This window comes from Oryzias latipes, chromosome 22, assembly GCF_002234675.1.
Source record: "Oryzias latipes chromosome 22, ASM223467v1".
In the NCBI taxonomy this organism is placed as follows: Eukaryota; Metazoa; Chordata; class Actinopteri; order Beloniformes; family Adrianichthyidae; genus Oryzias; species Oryzias latipes.
Window position 1 is genome coordinate 20,276,245 of NC_019880.2, and position 18,757 is coordinate 20,295,001.

At 49.6% G+C, this 18,757-nt stretch overlaps 1 protein-coding gene across 3 annotated transcripts; it reads right to left on the minus strand.

Annotated features, from left to right (window-relative positions):
• Window positions 1-56: 56 nt before the first annotated feature.
• iars2 (isoleucyl-tRNA synthetase 2, mitochondrial) lies at window positions 57-16,858 on the minus strand. Of its 3 annotated transcripts, none has more exons than XM_011490622.3 (24): window positions 16,468-16,858; window positions 16,052-16,174; window positions 15,797-15,950; window positions 15,577-15,725; window positions 15,375-15,424; window positions 15,190-15,299; window positions 15,017-15,104; window positions 14,410-14,525; window positions 14,048-14,217; window positions 13,705-13,795; window positions 13,481-13,632; window positions 13,256-13,416; window positions 13,086-13,188; window positions 9,447-9,540; window positions 9,091-9,171; window positions 8,676-8,784; window positions 8,502-8,604; window positions 3,489-3,611; window positions 3,280-3,411; window positions 3,102-3,208; window positions 2,884-3,029; window positions 1,674-1,864; window positions 1,268-1,412; window positions 57-487 (listed from the first exon to the last, which is right to left on the minus strand). In XM_011490622.3, the coding sequence occupies exons 1-24, from the start codon at window positions 16,714-16,716 to the stop codon at window positions 330-332; spliced, it is 3,105 nt and encodes a 1,034-aa protein (XP_011488924.1). In that variant the 5' UTR covers window positions 16,717-16,858; the 3' UTR covers window positions 57-329. The 3 variants fall into 3 exon arrangements, with proteins under 3 accessions (XP_011488924.1, XP_020569247.1, XP_004082722.1); XM_020713588.2 differs by having other exon boundaries at window positions 170-487; window positions 9,097-9,171; XM_004082674.4 differs by lacking the exon at window positions 9,091-9,171 and having other exon boundaries at window positions 170-487; window positions 16,468-16,857.
• Window positions 16,859-18,757: the final 1,899 nt, after the last annotated feature.

Here is an 18,757-nt window from a genome sequence, read left to right on the forward strand (position 1 = left end):
CGGTGCGTCTGTTCTCAATGGCTTTCCAAAGGAATAAAGAGGCCAAGATCAGCTGGTTGCTGGTTCCAACCCCATTTACTTCCAATACATCTGAACTCCTCTTCCTCATGTGACACACTGATCTCCTATCCAGGACCTAAAACCACTAAGAGTTTCTCAGCTGGTTACGTAGGTACAGATCTGGGTTTTACACTTTATTCTTCCACTGACCAACAGTTCAAACAGGAAGTGTGACCCTCAACGCCGCTTTGTCTCTGCTCCAGTGTGACCCGTCCAACCAGGGACAGGTGGGACCTCTGCGTTCTGCCCGCCCCTCCTCCACCTTTGGACTACGGCCGCAGTGGTGGAGCCTGCGAGACGACGGCCTGGCAGCGACTGCACAAGCAGTCTGCCGATTCTGAAGTGTAGCGGCGACAACGAGGGCATCGGGCACCAGCAGAGGGCGCCACTGCGATGCTGAAGGGACTCTCTTCACGGATGAAACCACCTGAGACACAAAACCATAGAAGCATTATGTACACAGACCTGTAGACAAAGGCTTTACTGATGATTCTATTTACATTTGGGTCTGAAACTTTTAATGCTTAAAGTTACCCAGAACCCAGTGGGACCCTCAGAGTCCCACTTAGAAAAATAAACCTTTTATCCCTTTGTGACTGTTAGGCCTTTCTTTTAGGAAAAGTAGCCCTCGACTTAGAACCGTTTTACATTTTTGTAGTTTTTTACATTAGACAGCAGCACAAACTAGTTCCTTTCAAAATAAAGTACATCCTGCTGCTGGGTCAAACATTTTCTGTCATGACTGAACTGAAACACAAACAGCTAAATATATTGATGATACTCCAGTCAAACTGTCCAATCAGGAAGCAGCACTGACTGACAATCATTTCCTGGTGTTTTAGTGAAAGTGGAATAGACAGCAGGTGGAAATAATAGACCATCCAATGAAGAAGCGCTTCTGAAAGTGGTGACCACAGACATCTTCTCCATCCTGATGCTTTCTGGCTGAGGTTCTGGAGACTTTTGAAGGCCGACAGTGTCGTCTCTCCTGCGTTACCATGAGTCGGCGTGCACAACCCTCACAAGTGTGCAACTCCTCCAGGACGGCACATCAGTGCGATCAGTACTGTCAGCCTAGTGTCCGGAGCATGAAGACGCTACCAGGAGATGTGGACCATTAAATGAAGAAACTACAGATGCTGGACTGTCAGTCTCAACAGCTGTGCTAAACGTGTCCACTGTGATGTCATCACAGCCACGCCCTCACCTTCCAGGTTGATGAGGAAGCTGCCGTGTCGGACCAGTGCCTGTGGGTCCAGGTCCCGGGGCAATTCAGTGACCAGGTTGACCCGAGCTGCCATCATCAGCTCCACCAGCTGGGAGGAGGTGGAGGTGGGCTCCTCCTGGAGAGACTGAGAAAGCGAGTTTGGAGTCAAAACCTGAGCAAAGTGCCCCCTCCCGTGAAAACGGGGTCTTTAACAAGTTCCTGTTCTCTGATGATGGATATTTCTGAGGATTTCTGCAAATGCCTGAATCACAAAGTTTCTCCTTCAGGCTCACAGGTTTCTAGCATCTTAACATTTCCTGCTGGTGACCTGCGCCCCCCGCACACGGGCAGCTCCTGTAGGGGCAGTGGTGACTGCAGCCGTCCCCTCCATGCAGGCTCCACTCACCTCCATGAGCTCAAACAGCAGCCCGGGCTGGATGGCCACCGTCAGGTCGTACTGGGCAGCGTTTTTGCTGGCAATGGAAGCCAGAAAGGAGTCCCTGATGGCGCACGCACCTTCCACGGCCTCCTCCAACCCCGGACGCTGCCACACCGAGCTGCTTTTGATCCAGCCACTCCTGAACAGAGTGTCTCCTCCTGCAGAGGAAGCATCTGCTGAAGTCATTCTGAACAGAGCACACAGCGTTCCAGCTCTGCATAGCAGTAATGCCGGCTCACGTTTTCATCGTTGCCCTCAGAAACAGCATTTTCACAGCAAATCTAACCTGGCAGGCCATGAATCTTCAGTCTGAAGGTTTGAGTTCTCAGCATCTTTTACAACATGGGAGCCACGGCTGCAGGGATTCATGTGAACATGATTCATGTCAGAGTTTGTGGTTGAAGATACGATTCAGGTGATATCTGGTCATTTTAAAATGGATCCAGATCATCTTTAGCAAACAAATCAACTAGAATGAATGTCAAATCCATTCAGATGTTAGTTTCCTAAAGTTCACCACTGTTGTTTTTCCACATCCAAAGAATCCAAAGGGAACATTCTTAGAACATTCTAGACACTGGATGGTCACATGACTTTATTCAAAGTCTGTCCACACATTGGACTGGAATGATGGACTGATCCGTGTTAATGACATCACACGTGTGTTGTTGCTGTGATTGGTCGGTTTACCTTAGAGTCACATAAACCTGCTGTACCTCAATCTAGATGGTATTTTCCAAGATCAGTTATTAATTTATCTGTTGGATCGTTGGAATAGAAATGGATTCATTGATTAAGTCGATCAATCGTTCCAGCCCTAAGTAGAGCTGCTCTGCCAGAACCGGGTCTAGAGGACCTCAGAGCTGTCACTCAGGGTCTAGTTTTGTTTGGACTGACGTTTTGTTGGTTAGCTATAGAGGCTTCTGTTCACAGCGGTGTAGTGGTCCAACATCCCTGCTGCATGTGGCTGCTGGTGTTTGGCAGCTGTGACTTCAGCAGGGCTGGACATGCTGACACCAGTCGGCTCTGTTCTCTAAAAGCCTTGGCTGGTCGTAAAGGACACGCCCCTGCATCAGCATCAGCGTCCAACACTTTCACATTCAAGCTACTGACTCGGGTTCAAATACCCAAATCCTTAGCGCCTGATGAGGGAAGGTGATGCTGCTGGGACACCTACTCTCATGTCCTGGAGCCAGCTGATACACTTCTTCAGCTAAATGTGGCAGGATGGGAGCCACGGAGCGCGTCACGCCGTCCAGGATTTCCTCCAACGCCGTCTGACACGACCTCCTGCCTGGAGAGTCCTCCGGGTCGCAGTACAGCCTGGCAGACAGAGACGGCCCACATTCAGCAGAGCACCCAGAGAAGCCGCTGCACCCCACGGAGCCCCCTCACCGGTCCTTGATGATGCTGAAGTAGAAGCTGGAGAGGTCTCTGGTGACGAAGGCCTGCAGCAGGCGGATGACCCGACTGGCATCGAACTCGCTGTAGGCGTCTGTGACCTGCACACACGTCAGCGCTCGTCAGCAGCAGCACAGGAAGCACACACACACAGCCGGCCGGGCCTCCTCACCTTCATGCTGAACTGGCGGAGCAGGTGCAGCATGTACTGATCCACGTAGTGCATCCGCTTGGCGTCCACGGACTGAGTGCGCGGGTCGAATCCCTGCAGGTTCCCCAGCAGGAAGCGCAGCGTGTTCCTCAGCTGGAGGGGAGAACACAGCAGAGGAGCTGAGCGCCAGCCACAGGCCTGTGCAGCTGCGAACTTTGACCTCTCGGTACCTTGCTGATGCTGTCACGTGCCGAGTTCAGAGCATTGGATCCAATCTGGAGTTCTGAGAAGATGTTGGATTCTGCAACCCACCAGCGAAGAACGTCCGCTCCATAAGCAGGAGCGCCGCCATCCTGACACAGACGAGACGCATCAGAGGAGCGTCTCCGTTCAGCCTCGCTATCCTGAAAAACCTCCAGACCGCGTCTCACGGCCGCCATCCACACACGGCACCGGGTTCACGAATGAACACTCCCAAACCGCGGAGGAAGTACGAATAACCCACGCAAAGAACACGCGAACCAACGCAGAAGAGGCCAAGGCCCTGAAAAGGCAGTAAGGAAGGACCGAGCCAGTGTCCCAGGAACCACAGCACAACGGCAACAACAACTACCTCCACCACCACCATCGGTCAAAGACTTGGATCCGGCAGCACCAGCACCACAACCACCTCCATCTAAGGACTCAGCTGCACCAGCATCACAACAACCACGGCCAGCTAAGGACCCAACCGCAGAACCACAACAACAACCACCAGATTTGGCCCCAGAAATACCACCGTCTGACCAGCTGTGGGCGCCCCCTGCTACATCTACTCCCAGTGAAGACTCACTTTCCTTTTCATCCCCCCCACTTTCACCCATGGCCCTACCTAGCCATTTTGATAGCCTCATTAAGTCAGGAATTAAGATGGCTCCCCTAACACCTGTGAGCCTCACACCACACAGGAGCTCTCCTACCCCTCCAGCACTCCCTCCTTATCCTTCATCCAAACCCCCTCCAACGCGCCCCCTCCATCGTTCACCCAAATCCCGTCCAGCTCCCGCTCCTCCTGGTCCAACACCCAAACTACCCTCAACTCGACCTCCCCTGCGCGCCTCTAGACGTACTATTCCCCGGAGCTAGGATGAAACGGGCCCCCAGTGTCCTAGGAAAGGTTATGTCAAACTGGGGCCCTGTGATGAACAGCTTCCTTCTGGTGCTATACCTGTAGTTGCACCACGTAGAATGGCAGTTAGACTGTCCAATCAAAGAAATCTAGTTCATATCCCCAGCAAGAAGGTTTCGACCAGTCCCAAGGAAACTAATCTCAAACTTGCTGCACTCAATGTCAGATCTTTATGCAACAAATCATTTTTAATCAATAATCTTATCTCTTCTTTTAATCTTGATTTTATGTTTTTAACTGAAACATGGCTTGACAAAAACACAGGAAACATTGTTCTAGTCGAATCAACTCCCCCCAACTACAAACATGTATCGGAAATACGAGAAAATAAAAAGGGTGGAGGCGTTTCTGCACTGTTTAGAGATAATATTGCAACCCGCAGACTATCATTTGGTGTGTTTTCATCATTTGAGTATGTGTCCTTTAAGATTGAGTTAAAACAAACTCCTCCCTTACTCTGCATAGTCATGTACAAACCTCCTCAGCACAGCCAAAGTTTCATTGATGATTTCACTGAAATGCTCTCAGTTGTGTGCACAGACTTTGATGGTCTAGTAATTACAGGTGATTTTAATGTTCATGTTGATAATGTCAATGACAGAAATGCAAAAGAGCTCAATGCTGTCCTTGAAACCTTTGGTCTAATTCAGCATGTAAGTTGCCCCACCCACAGCAGAGGGCACACTCTGGACCTGCTCATCACAAAGGGGGTTATTATTTACAATGTCAGTGTGGTTGATGTCGCCCTCTCTGATCATTTCTGTGTATTCTTTGACCTGTCTGTTGCTCCCAAACCACCGCCTGGCCCTGCAGTTGTCCAAAGGAGACAAATAAATGAGAGCACTAGGGCACAGTTTGTAGAAATGATAAACCCTGAAAACGCCTCTGGTGCCAATGTTGATGAAATGCTGAATTCTGTTACTTCTAGCATCTTGAATGTTCTGGATGCCATTGCCCCTATGAAGGTTAAATTGAGAAAACATAGACAGAAAGCTCCCTGGAGGAACGATGATCTAGTCAGGGCACAGAAACAACAGTGCCGCAGAGCTGAGCGAAAGTGGCGCAAGTCAAAACTCCAGGTTCATTATGAAATGTATAAGGGGGAGTTGTACGCTTACAACCAAATCTTATGCAGAACAAGGGAAAGGTACTTCTCTGAAATCATTGGAAGTTGCAGCAACAACTCTCGTGTCCTGTTCACAACAGTAAACAGATTAACTAACCCTCCAACCCAGCTACCAATAGAACTGGTTTGCACACCTAAATGTAATGAGTTTGCTGTATTTTTTAATGACAAGGTTCAGGGCATTAAAAAGCCATCAACTCCACAACACATATAACTATCGAACGGCCACCTACTCACTCTAAGCTGACTCACTTTGTACCTGTCACTGACCAAACTGTCCAAGAGACCATCACCCGTCTGAGCTCGTCTACATGCTGCCTTGATGTGTTACCCACTAGATTTCTAAAGTCTGTCCTGAACAGTGTGTTGCCATCAATTACTCAAATAGTTAACATGTCTCTTCAATCTGGAATATTTCCAGAGGCATTAAAAACTGCAGTCATTAAACCTCTCCTGAAGAAAAACGGTCTTGATCCCACTGTACTGAATAATTACAGACCTATCTCTAATCTGCCATTTTTAGGAAAAGTCCTTGAAAAAGTTGTCTACCAACAGCTCACTGACTTTCTCTTATTAAACAATTCATTTGATGTTTTCCAGTCAGGTTTTAGACCCCATCATAGCACAGAAACTGCTATCAAGGTAACCAACGACATCCGCCTGAACACTGATGATGGCAAAGTCACTGTCTTAATCCTGCTAGACCTGAGCGCTGCCTTTGATACTGTTGATCATGGGATCCTTTTGCACAGACTCCAAGACTGGGTTGGCATCTCTGGATCTGCCCTAAGTTGGCTCAAGTCTTATCTAGAAGACAGGAAATATTTTGTTGAAATTGGGAGTTGTGTCTCAGACTACATGGCCTTGACTTGTGGTGTGCCCCAGGGATCGATCCTGGGACCCCTTCTGTTCAACCTCTACATGCTGCCACTAGGGCAGTTAATACGCAGTAATAACATATCTTATCACAACTATGCAGATGATACTCAGATCTATGTGTCACTGACAACAGGTGAATATGGGCCGGTGGATTCACTCAGCCACTGCCTCCAACAGATCAGTGCGTGGATGCAGAACAACTTTCTCCAGCTAAACTCAAACAAGACCGAAGTTATTATTTTTGGCCCACAGAAACAAAGAGAAAGTCTCAGCAGCTACCTTCATTCTCTGTCTCTTAAACCCTCAAATCAAGTCAGAAACCTAGGGGTAATCATGGACTCTGACCTGAACTTTAACAGCCATATCAAGTCAGTAACATCAGCGGCATTTTATCATCTGAAAAACATTGCCAAAATCAAAAACATAGTGTCAAAGCCAGACCTGGAGATACTTATTCATGCATTTGTCTCCAGTAGGTTAGACTACTGTAACGGCCTGCTCACCGGCCTCTCCAAACGAGCTGTAAAACAGCTTCAGTACATCCAGAATGCTGCTGCTCGAGTCCTGACCAGAACCAGGAAGTATGATCACATTAGTCCTGTGCTCAGGTCTCTGCACTGGCTCCCTGTACCTGAAAGAATAGACTTCAAAGCAGCTCTGCTTGTGTACAAGTCTCTCCATGGCCGAGCACCAAAGTACATCTCTGACATATTAGTGCCATATGAACCATCTCGTACTCTGAGGACCTCAGGGGCCGGCCTCCTATTGATTCCCAGAGTCAGAACTAAACAAGGGGAATCAGCGTTTCAATATTCTGCAGCTAAAATCTGGAACAGCCTCCCTGAAGTCGTAAGACAGGCCTCTTCTGTGCTCATGTTCAAATCTAGACTTAAAACATTTCTGTTTAGCCGTGTATATGACTGAAAGGTCCTATCTGCACTTTTCTTTCCTTTCCTTCCTTTATTTTTAAATCAGTTTTCAAATTTTTTTTTTCTTTTCTTTTAAAGTAAATTTTATGTTGATTATTTCTATGATTTATTGTGATTTTAATGCATTTTTCTGTTTTGTGAAGCACCTTGAATTACTTTGTGTATGAATTGTGCTATACAAATAAACTTGCCTTGCCTTGCCTTGCCAGAACATGAACCGTGCGTGTCTATGTGCAATTCATCAGGGCGGCAGTTTAGCTGCGGCGGCAGAGCGGGTCGTCCAACAACCGAAAAGTTGGCGGATCGATCCCCGCTCTCCCCAGCCAGCTGTCGCCCCCCCCAGCGCGGCTAGTCTGCAGCTCACCGCTCCCCCCAGGGGATGGGTTAAAACGCGGAGAAGAATTTCCCCATTGTGGGATAAATAAAGGATCAATCCAATGCGTCAATGATGTCATTTGAACGTGATATGTGTGCCGTATATGTGATCTAAAAGTTATACATCGGTGGTTCATGCATGAAAAGTCCATTATACATACGTGGAACAGTTGTAGAAACATACATTTCTGTATGCATCTCACAAAAAACACACACAATTGCATAAGATTTACGTAATAATTGTGTATAAACTGCATTATTACTAACTGACTACTGAGGTTCTTTAGTTATCAGAGCTGGTTGTGTTTTTGCAAATACCTGGAATGTTTGGACGTCCGTTGAAACATGTCAGGTATGTGACAAAAACACAAAGAACCTCAGAAATCATCGCAATCCTCAAATTCTGAACAGCTCAAAACCACGTTCACGTAAAGACCCGTCGGCCCAAACCCTCGAAGAACACAAAAACACGTATGAATGACGTAGATCACGCATGTATCCTGATGGACCGACGTGTCATACGTGGAAAATGCATAAATCGTACGTAGTGGCTGTGCGACACGGCCCTCACGTAACATCATGTGACTTAGCTGAGAGTGTCATGGATGTAAGGTTCAAGCGTTTCAGCGTTTTATTCCGCTTCCATGTTACATGTTACATGGAGACTCTTTCCCGGCCTTCAGTCATTGAAGAAGGTGTCCAACCCTGCATTTTCCCGCCATTTTCTGCTGAAGTCTGGCGTTTGTACAGAGAAGACGGTCCTCACCTTTCCTCCATTGATGACTTCGTCTGGATCGATCACATTCCCCAGGGACTTGGACATCTTCTCTCCCGTCTCGCTGACGGCAAAGCCGTGGACCACCAGACACCTGCAGGATCCGCTTCTGAGTTTCACAGCAACAAAAAGGTTCTGGAGGGGGTCTTCAGGCAGCTCACGTACTTGTAAGGAGCTTTGTTTCTCACAGCCACACTGGTGAGCAGCGAGGACTGAAACCAGCCCCCCAGCTGGTCCTTGCCCTCCACGCACACATCCGCCCTGGAGTCCAGCTCTGCAGGACGGGGGGCAACATGAAGGACAGAACACAGAAAGGAGGACGGACGGGTTTAGAAGTAGGCTGAGATTAGTTTGACACAGCATTCAAAAAAGGATTCTGACAGACAGCTGCAGAGGCATCAACTAGCTCCGCCCACCTCCACCCAGAAACATGCACCGGAAGCAGAGAAGGGAGAGAGAGGCCTGCAAATGGGAGTTTCAGCTTCAGGAGGAACCTCCTCCAGTCTCATGACACAAAAACAGCAGCACATCACAGAAAAGAGCTGCAGCCCCGCCCCCTGCAGGAGAAGGACTCATGAACCTGCACCCAGAGGACTGCGGCGCGAGGAGGGGAGCCAGCGGAGACGCCTCTCTGGCTCCTCAGGGTCCTCCTGCCCCTCCCCTGCAGACGACAGTGAGGAGGCTCACAAGAATGAAAACATCCTGCTTCACAGATGGCAAAATGTCAACACGCTTAAATATTTTCAAAACATCAGCTGACTGAAGAGCCCCGCCTCCAGCTTCTGACAGCGAACCAATGTCTCGAACAGGACGCATCTAGCAAAGTTCATCCCCTATCACATTCTGAACCACACTTAAACTTCTCCCACTTCGTTATTCCAAACAGAAATAAAATGCACATCTGACAAGATAGATGAAGTTGGGAGCTTGACTTGCCTTCGAGAACAGCTGCCCACGACGATCCACTGTCAAACCAGATGTCCAGCACATCTTCACCTCGAACAAAGTCGCTCGCCGCACCAGCTCCAGCCTAAAGACACAGGAACATTCCCGTTCAGTACTTGCCCTGAAGATGCTTTCCACCGGAAAACTTCTGTCCTTTCTCCATGTTTTCCGCATTCATTAGCATCCTGCACGGCTCCAACAGGCTCACCTGTGCCTAAAAGTAAAGAACTGATGAAAAGGAGGACAGGTGGAGGCTTGGACTGGCTGAGGAGCAGGAGAAAGGTGAGAGGAAGAGCTTTGAATCGGGTCCTCCTTCCTCCCTCACAGACAGGAGGTCCCTGCCAAACAGGCTCATGGGTTGGGCAGAGCCAAAAGTCCAGTTCATCACATGTATGCCAACTGTGTCTTGGCATCTGGACCTCTAGTCTTCTTCCTTGATACGTGTCACTACTCTTCATCAGGGATGCTGGGACCAAGTCCAACATGTGTCCTCCAGGTGGGTACCCAGGTTCCTGCAGTTAAACGCCTCATTAAGGGGACAAAGTAGAGGAAGCAGAGCGAAAAGCCTCTCTTCTGGTGATCCTGAGATGGCAGCTCACACTGGAGGTTTGGTCTTTAGACTGAAGAAGGGCAGCAAGGCAAAGAAGAGAAAGAGGCGTCTGAGGCCACGCCGTCTTTTGAGGGAAGGGTGACCAACATGTACTTCTATGACCCCTCTTTCAAATCATCCACCTTCTGGTCAAGAATCTGGACATGTTGGTCCTCAAATGAGAGTCTGTTTAAGTGGGAATAAACTGCCCAAAACGGACGTGGGGTGCTCCTCCCCTGGTGGTACATCCTCCCCTGGTGCTACATCCTCCCCTGGTGCTACATCCTCCCCTGGTGCTACATCCTCCCGTGGTGCTACATCCTCCCCTGGTGCTACATCCTCCCCTGGTGCTACATCCTCCCCTGGTGCTACATCCTCCCGTGGCGCTACATCCTCCCGTGGCGCTACATCCTCCCGTGGCGCTACATCCTCCCGTGGCGGTACATCCTCCCCTGGTGCTACATCCTCCCGTGGTGCTACATCCTCCCGTGGTGCTACATCCTCCCGTGGTGCTACATCCTCCCCTGGTGCTACATCCTCCCCTGGTGCTACATCCTCCCCTGGTGCTACATCCTCCCCTGGTGCTACATCCTCCCCTGGTGCTACATCCTCCCCTGGCGCTACATCCTCCCCTGGCGCTACATCCTCCCCTGGCGCTACATCCTCCCGTGGCGGTACATCCTCCCGTGGCGCTACATCCTCCCGTGGCGCTACATCCTCCCGTGGTGCTACATCCTCCCCTGGTGCTACATCCTCCCCTGGTGCTACATCCTCCCCTGGTGCTACATCCTCCCCTGGTGCTACATCCTCCCGTGGCGCTACATCCTCCCGTGGCGCTACATCCTCCCGTGGCGCTACATCCTCCCCTGGCGCTACATCCTCCCCTGGCGCTACATCCTCCCCTGGCGCTACATCCTCCCCTGGCGCTACATCCTCCCGTGGCGCTACATCCTCCCGTGGCGGTACATCCTCCCCTGGTGCTACATCCTCCCGTGGTGCTACATCCTCCCCTGGTGCTACATCCTCCCGTGGCGGTACATCCTCCCGTGGCGGTACATCCTCCCGTGGCGGTACATCCTCCCCTGGTGCTACATCCTCCCCTGGTGCTACATCCTCCCCTGGTGCTACATCCTCCCCTGGTGCTACATCCTCCCCTGGTGCTACATCCTCCCCTGGTGCTACATCCTCCCCTGGTGCTACATCCTCCCCTGGTGCTACATCCTCCCCTGGTGCTACATCCTCCCGTGGCGCTACATCCTCCCGTGGCGGTACATCCTCCCGTGGCGGTACATCCTCCCGTGGCGGTACATCCTCCCCTGGTGCTACATCCTCCCCTGGTGCTACATCCTCCCCTGGTGCTACATCCTCCCCTGGTGCTACATCCTCCCGTGGTGCTACATCCTCCCGTGGTGCTACATCCTCCCGTGGTGCTACATCCTCCCGTGGTGCTACATCAACCCGTGGTGCTACATCCTCCCGTGGTGCTACATCCTCCCGTGGTGCTACATCCTCCCGTGGTGCTACATCCTCCTGTAGTTGTACGTTCTCCTGTAGTGGTACATTCTCCCGTGGAGGTGTTTCTCCAGGGTTCAGCTCGGAGCGTTCTTCACTGCGCTGGACTACATCAACTGCCTTGCTTCTTTTGTCTTTGGGGTGAACCGGTTGTGTCTCAGTGTGTTTAAAATGGGTTTGCTTTTGGCGTTTGTTACATTTTTTAGAGAAACGTACTGAATGACGATGTTTGTGTTTCCGTCCTGGTGTGATATGTTGGCTTGTTGAAAGCCCTTTCAGTACATCCACAGCCCGACTTCAGATGAACCTCTTCCTTTTTCTTGGCTTCTGTTGAGGCGGGGATTCGTTTTGCCACGTGGTTTAAAGTTTTGATGACTCTCTGTTTGTGTTGGAGTGGGTGGAGTCTAACAGCAGGTTTTAAAGGTTCTGGAGCAATGATGTCCGTCTCCTGACCTCAGTATTCATGAGCCGCTCTGGGAGATCTCAAAGCAAGAAAGCCCAAGAACTGAAAGGAAACAGTCGGCTTTACCACTCAAGAAAACAAAGAACTTCGTCCACAACGACCACAAGAGACTTGAAGCTGTTATTGATGCAAAAGGAGGAATTACGAGGATTTAGAGCTGGAGCAGGGAAACTCTTGTACAGGGTCATGTGAGACGTTTCTGTCATTAGGATTTAAGGGTAAACAGAAGTTTTTGACAATAAAAGCCTTCATCCAACCACCAACTATAGTGAGAAAAAGTGAGAAAAAGTTTTTTCCTTCAGATTCTCTCAAATGAGCAGCAAATCCTCAATTTCTTGTAGGCTATACCTCTTCAGGTGTGATGGTGAAGTTGGGGCCCTTTTCCTAAACTTCTCCTTCAGGATGTTAGAGCTTCTTGTCTGAGTTTCTTCACTTTAATTTAGGGGCTTCTTCAATGTCATGTCCTGTTCTGGGTGGACGCTCCTCTGTCTCCTGTGGAATGAACGTCCTCTCCCTGCCCTTTTGGTGCCGTGTCAGCTGGGATTTCCGGGTGAGGTCTGTGACCCGGTTTAGGGAGAGCACTCCACAGTTGCTGGTAAAGAGTGTCCACCCTCCAGTTTGAGACTTCTATGGTGACGTTGACTTGTTGAATTCTGTCCTTAGGCAGCTGTTGCTGTGCTCTTTGGGGGATCAGGTCTGCTCTGTTGTTCCCAACAGTGGAAAGGAGGTGGAGACTTATCGGGAGGAGGCAAAGGAGACCCAGGACAACGAGAGGACGCGGGGACAGAGATCGCAACCCGTCTGCTGAGGGACAAGTGCTTTGTTTGAACAGAAATGCTCTGAAGAGAAAAGCCAAACAGCACCTTCAAGAAATCCATCACTTTTCCAGTTCAGTAGTTACTCAATAAGAAGAGAAACAGCAGCAGCATCCAAACCAAGGTTTACCAATGTGTAGCAGTAAACCGCGTTACCAGGAAAAGTCTGCTAAGGGTTCTAGCACGGGTGTTGTGTCCAGAACAGACAGAGGGTCTGCACCGTTTGAAGTTACCTGTTCCTGCTTCCTCACCTTCTTCAGCACATTTGGGGGCAGCAGGGTCTCAATGGGAAGTTCCCACCAGCAGTCACTGCCCTTCTCCTTGAAGAGTTCAGCGATGTGGGTCACGGTGTCTCTGCAGAGGTCAGACTCGTGGTCAGCAGGTTCACAGCGGCCTGTGGGCCTGTGCGGCGTTGACTCACTTGTTAATGAGAGGCTCTCCGCTGTCCTTGTGATAGAAGACGGGGATGGGGACCCCCCAGCTGCGCTGTCTGGAGATGCACCAGTAGGTCCGTCTGTCCAGCATGGCCAGCAGACTGCCTCTGGCTGATTCTGGCAAAACCTGAACCTTCTGCAGCACTTCCTGCAAACACACACCCATGAGTTCCTGCCTGTGCTCAGCAGACACACAACACTGGTGCTGTCACCTTGGCCTTGTCTCTGAGCGACAGTGTGTTGATGAACCACTGTTTGCTCGGCCTTATGAGCACCGGCTGCTTCGTTCTCCAGTCGTAGGGGTAACTGTGGACACACTGCTGCTCCAGCACCAGAGCGCCATTCTCCCTAAGCATGGAAATCACTGCGAAGGCAGCAGAGGAAACGCATCACAATAACACAACTGCTTCTCAGCCACGTCTGCCCGTCCGTCTACCTTTCTCGGTGCCTTCCGTCAGCACAGACAGGCCCTGCAGCTGGGGTCCGGCCAGCTCTGTGAAGCGGCCATCGTCATCCACCATGCAGTCCTGAGACAAAACACACTCTGCTTAAAGCAGCGAGACATGAACACACACGTCTAACCCTGACATGAGCTCTGAACGTCAACACAAAACAGGAAACTACAAACTGCTCCTCATGAATGACCCTAAACAGACACGTCATCAAAGGTTTTTTTCCATTTAGCTGCATGGAAATAGGCAGGAGAAGGTTGGACTCAACAGAACAGTGAGACCTTTCTCCTGTCTGTCAGGACATGAAACATTCCAGTAACAACCCACCACCGGCAGTTTGAACTGTGAGGCCACGCTGTAATCCTCCATGCCGTGAGCCGGGGCTGTGTGGACCAATCCTGTGCCTTTGGCCATGGTCACATGATTGGCTGGCAGTAAAGGGACCTGCACGCCAGGATTCATGGGATGTGTGCACATCCCACCTTCAAGCTGAGAACCTGAACAGAGGAAGAAGGTGCTTCAAGACCCCACCATGAAGTTTTTAAAGACACAGCTGGTCAGCTGGAACTTTATCTGATACCATGAGGTATCAGATAAAACACAGAGATGAGATCCAGCCACTGACAAAGCTGTCCTGCAGAAAGGCTCTGTGGTGTTCAGACAGAAGACTGTTTTTCCTGTGTGTTCACCTGTGAAGGTGCTCACGCTCCTCAGCTCTGTTCCCAGCAGAGCTGCCAGACCGGCGGCGCGCTCCGCGGCTACCAACAGCAGCTGAGAGGTGTCCGCCCGCTTCACCACAGAGTACCTGTTACCCACAACAGAGCGGAGGTCACTTTACTGACGGACACACTTGGGTGCCCACCGCCGTCATGACGGGGTGCGTCCAATCAGAATCAGCAAGCTAGCACGCACATCTGCACCGTGACCCGCTATGGAGGCTACATTCAAGTACAAGCTGGGTCGGCCGTGGTACAGCGGTAGGGCGGTCTACCCATGATCGTTAGATTGCAGGTTCGATTCCCACATTCGTGAATGTGTGTGTGACTGGGTGAATGGCTCTGTGACTGTAAAGCGCTTTGGGCCTTGTAGGTAGAAAAGCGCTATATAAGGAAATACGCCATTTACGCCATTACCAAGTAGACGTATGGGATATCACAGCTTCAGCTAAAGTTGTAAACTTCTTTAGGGAGAGAGACCCTTTCTGATTGAACAAAGTCGTCTTTTGATTCAGATTGTAGTTTACAGAGAGAAACGGGTTTGGATCACGTTTGAGTCCCAGAAGTCCTTCAGCCTTACTCTGCATTGGGCATGTAGCACACTGCCTGGTTGGCCGGAAGGGTCCACGGCTGAGTGGTCCACACCAGCAAAGAGACGTCGTCCAGACCTGATGAGGAACACGCCCACTCAGAATGAGTCTAAACATGCACATCCATCAGAACTGAGAATCAGGAGGGAGATGATCCAACTACCCTCTTCTGCAGGGAGCCCCGGTGGCGGCGTTGTCAGTGCAAAGGTGGCGTAGACGGCTCGGCTCACGTGTTCAGGGTTGTACTCTAGCTCAGCCTCTGCCAGGGCTGTTCTGTGAGGGGCAAAGAGATGAAGGATGAAGTCCACAAACAACAACAAACACAAAGAAAGAAGGTAAATGCTGCACCTTGATGAAGGAGACCAGAAGACGGGCTTGTAGTCTTGATATACGAGACCCTTGAGGAGCAGCAAAAGTGTATGAGATTAGCAGAAGGGCCTGCAACCCACAGCCAAATGCTCTGCAACTATAGACGGCGGCTTATAGAGAATCAGGCATAATCATCATTCTGGGATGGAAAGCAGGAGTAGCCGTGTCTCGGTGTGCCCACCTTGCTGTACATCTCTTGGAAGACCTTCAGTTGAGCGGCTTCATATGGCCCGTCAAACGTGTAGTAGCACTGCTCCCAGTCAGCCATCACCCCCCAGCGCTGGAAGGCAGCTTTCTGCTGAGCTATTGCCCCCTCTGCAAACTCCCGTGCTGCAGGATGCAGAGCCCGGCAGTGAGTCATGAACCAGAGGACGAGCCGGTGACCGTCACAGGGGTCTCACCTCTCTGTCTGATCTGCAGTGGCGTCAGGCCACTGGCGCACAGCCCTCCCAGAGCCTTCAGCTCAATGGGCAGGCCGTGGCAGTCCCAGCCTGGAACGTAGTGGACCTGCCGCCCCCTCAGCACCTCAAAGCGGTTCCGGATATCCTTCAGGATCTGAAGAGAGTGGTGGCAGCAACCACGAACAACAGAGGAAGACGTTTGGTTTTGCCACATGCTTGCTCTATTCGTGCACACATGTTGGGCTAAACAACAACCTTGTTGAGTGCATGTCCGACGTGTGGGGCCCCGTTGGCGTACGGGGGGCCGTCGTGAAGGGAGAACTTTTTCTTGGCCTTCCTTTCTCTTTGCCATGAGTACAGCTCTGCAAAATCGCATTCCTGAAGAAGAGAAGTCCCTGTTAGCACGTGTGTGTGCGCATGCGCGTGTACCAACGCTCCACTGGTACCCTGAATGAACTACATGAAGAGTGCAGATCAACTGAATGAAACCATCAGATTCCTGATGTGGATAATGATCCTTCAGGCTTTGTTTACGACACTGGATTTATTTCTGTCAAACTCTAATTATTAGTATCATTCAGTCTGTCTACAATTAAACACAGACAGAAAGTAATTCTAAACTATGCAGAGACACAATACCAAAACAGGCTGAAGCAGGGTTCGGTTGGTACCTGCTGGATCTGAACCTCCCGCTCCACTAGTGCTCGTCCCACCAGCTTCATTGGAAACTCCGTCCGTGGGAGAAGCACCGAGTCTCGGTAGACAGCCTGAGGATCCACAGGCTGAGCGCCGCCGCCTCCATGGCCGCGAGAACAGCTCAAGGAGACGGCGCGCTGGAGGAGCAGGCCGCTACCTCGGGGTGACCTCCGACCCCATCCCGCTAACGTCCTGCTTACGGCCGAAATCCGGCACAGTAGCATGGATAGAACAGGCGGTTCGTTTACCAAGCTAACCCTCTGACCGAACGTCTCACACCGCTGTGGGGTTGGAAAGAAGCGCTCAAGGTGCTGTCATGTTCCGGCCGCCCTCTGCGTTCCGAGCGGCGATGTTTCGTACGGAAGAAATTAAGGGTAGGACCAGTACGGAAAGCCAATGGGGTCCGAAATGTCCCTGCGTTCGCGTTGACTAGATCCTTTCTGTATTCTCCTCACGATGTCGCTGTTTATTCGCCTTTGTTCATCGGGTTACACTTAAATCGGATTTGTTGTTGTTCAGACTGAAAGAGTGAGTTTTCTTTGACAACAGTTCCATTACACAAGAACAGTGTAATTTGTTTCTTTATTCAATCATTTTCCTTTATTTAGTCAATTACTGGTTACAAAAAAAAACATCTGTGACAGAAACTTTTGACTTTGTGTATGTCGGTCACACTAGCAACATCTCCTAGTCCCATACGAGTCCTTTTGATGGAATTGTTGAAAACATTCATGTACCAACTTGTAGGATTCTTATGAAACATATGAATAACTCACAGCACACCTGCATTTATTGAATGTATCGCTAATTGTTGTGTTGGGTTCCACCGTTAAGCCAAATCCAGTAACTTTTGTGATTGTTAAAGTATTGCAGCATCCCTTTCCCACACAAAGACATAGAATCTTGTCTGTTTTAAGGTTCTAAATTTGGTGGTTAGTTCATTTTTCCAAGAATTCTATAATTTGTGGCTGACGATACAATTCATAGTCCATATGTTCATTATGACTCAATCAGATTCTCTGACCTAAAATGGATCCAGGACATCTTTATCCAAGACTTTCAGCATACAACTTTAGGCCAAAGACGGAAAAATACAACAAAACTACAGAGTGCAAAGTCAAAGCATGAAACAAATTCCATGAAGGTGAAACAAGCGCCGAAGCATCCGTGTCAAACGCACCATCCCTACAGAGAATGGTCAGAAAAAGAGGAAAATTTTTCTTCTTTGCTTGTCCAGTCCAGCAGCTAAGCAGACAGATCAGAGTTGAAGGTCTTTTGTGTTGGACAGCTTTTACTGTCACAATAAGATTGTGGAATAATTTGGAGCTGGAATCTAAATATGTTTAAAATTGTTATAAGCAGATGGTATGTACAAGTGATAAGAATGTACAGTAACGACCAAAAGTTTGGACACACTTTCCCATTCATTTGAATGAAAAGGTGTGTCCAAACTTTTGGTCTGTACTGTATAAAGACTGATTTTATGATGGCTGTGTTTGGTTTTAATTCCTTTAATGCTCTCATTCTGTCTTATTGCTGGAGCTAGAGGCTCAATAAATATAGCAAAAAGAGAGGGGGAGAGTGGGCAACCTCGTCTGGTTCCTCCTCCCAGAAAAAACCTGTCAGAAGTCTGTCTATTAGTTCTGATTGATGCATTGGGATTGTGATATAATATGTTAATCCAGTCAATGAATGATTCCCCAAACCCAAACTTTTGGAGGGCGGCAATGAGAAATTTCCAGTTTACTCTGTCAAAAGCTTTTTCAGCATCCAGCAATAGTATGGTCATTTCCTGGTTTTTAATAGTGGCAAAGCATAACAAAACATAAATATGCCAGACTTAGCACAACTGCTAAACTACATCTGTTGTCCTAAGGCGGGTACAAAAGACAACACTCGATTGAACACATCGAGCAGGTTTGACAAAAGCAAACATTAGTGAGAGCATACGGCCTAAACAGAATACTACAGCACAAAGCAGACATGAGCATAGAAACATGAAAAAAGACCTGAGGAACACTTTGAAGTCTGGTTTTTAACCACTGGCAGAGTATCCTGAACACCACCATAAAGCTAGATGTGGTCCTGAGTCCTTCAAAGTCTCCTCTGGTTAATGCCTAGGTATGAATTCCTACACCTCAACCCCTCTCTACGAACCAGAGACCCCGGAAGATCTGCCCCACACCGCAGCATACCACCCACCCGACTTGCAGGACGTCCCATAGAGAGCAAGGCAGGGGCCAACTCCCCCCGCCCAAGAGGAGG

Coding starts and splice junctions, on each gene's coding strand:
- iars2 (XM_011490622.3), bottom strand. CDS start 16,716: ATGCTACTGTGCCGGATTTCGGCCGTAAGCAGGACGTTAGCGGGATGG. Junction 13,796..14,047: donor CACAGTTCAAACTGCCGGTG/GTGGGTTGTTAC, acceptor GTTTTGTCTCAG/GACTGCATGGTGGATGACGA. Junction 3,030..3,101: donor TTCAGCATCATCAAGGACCG/GTGAGGGGGCTC, acceptor TCTGTCTGCCAG/GCTGTACTGCGACCCGGAGG.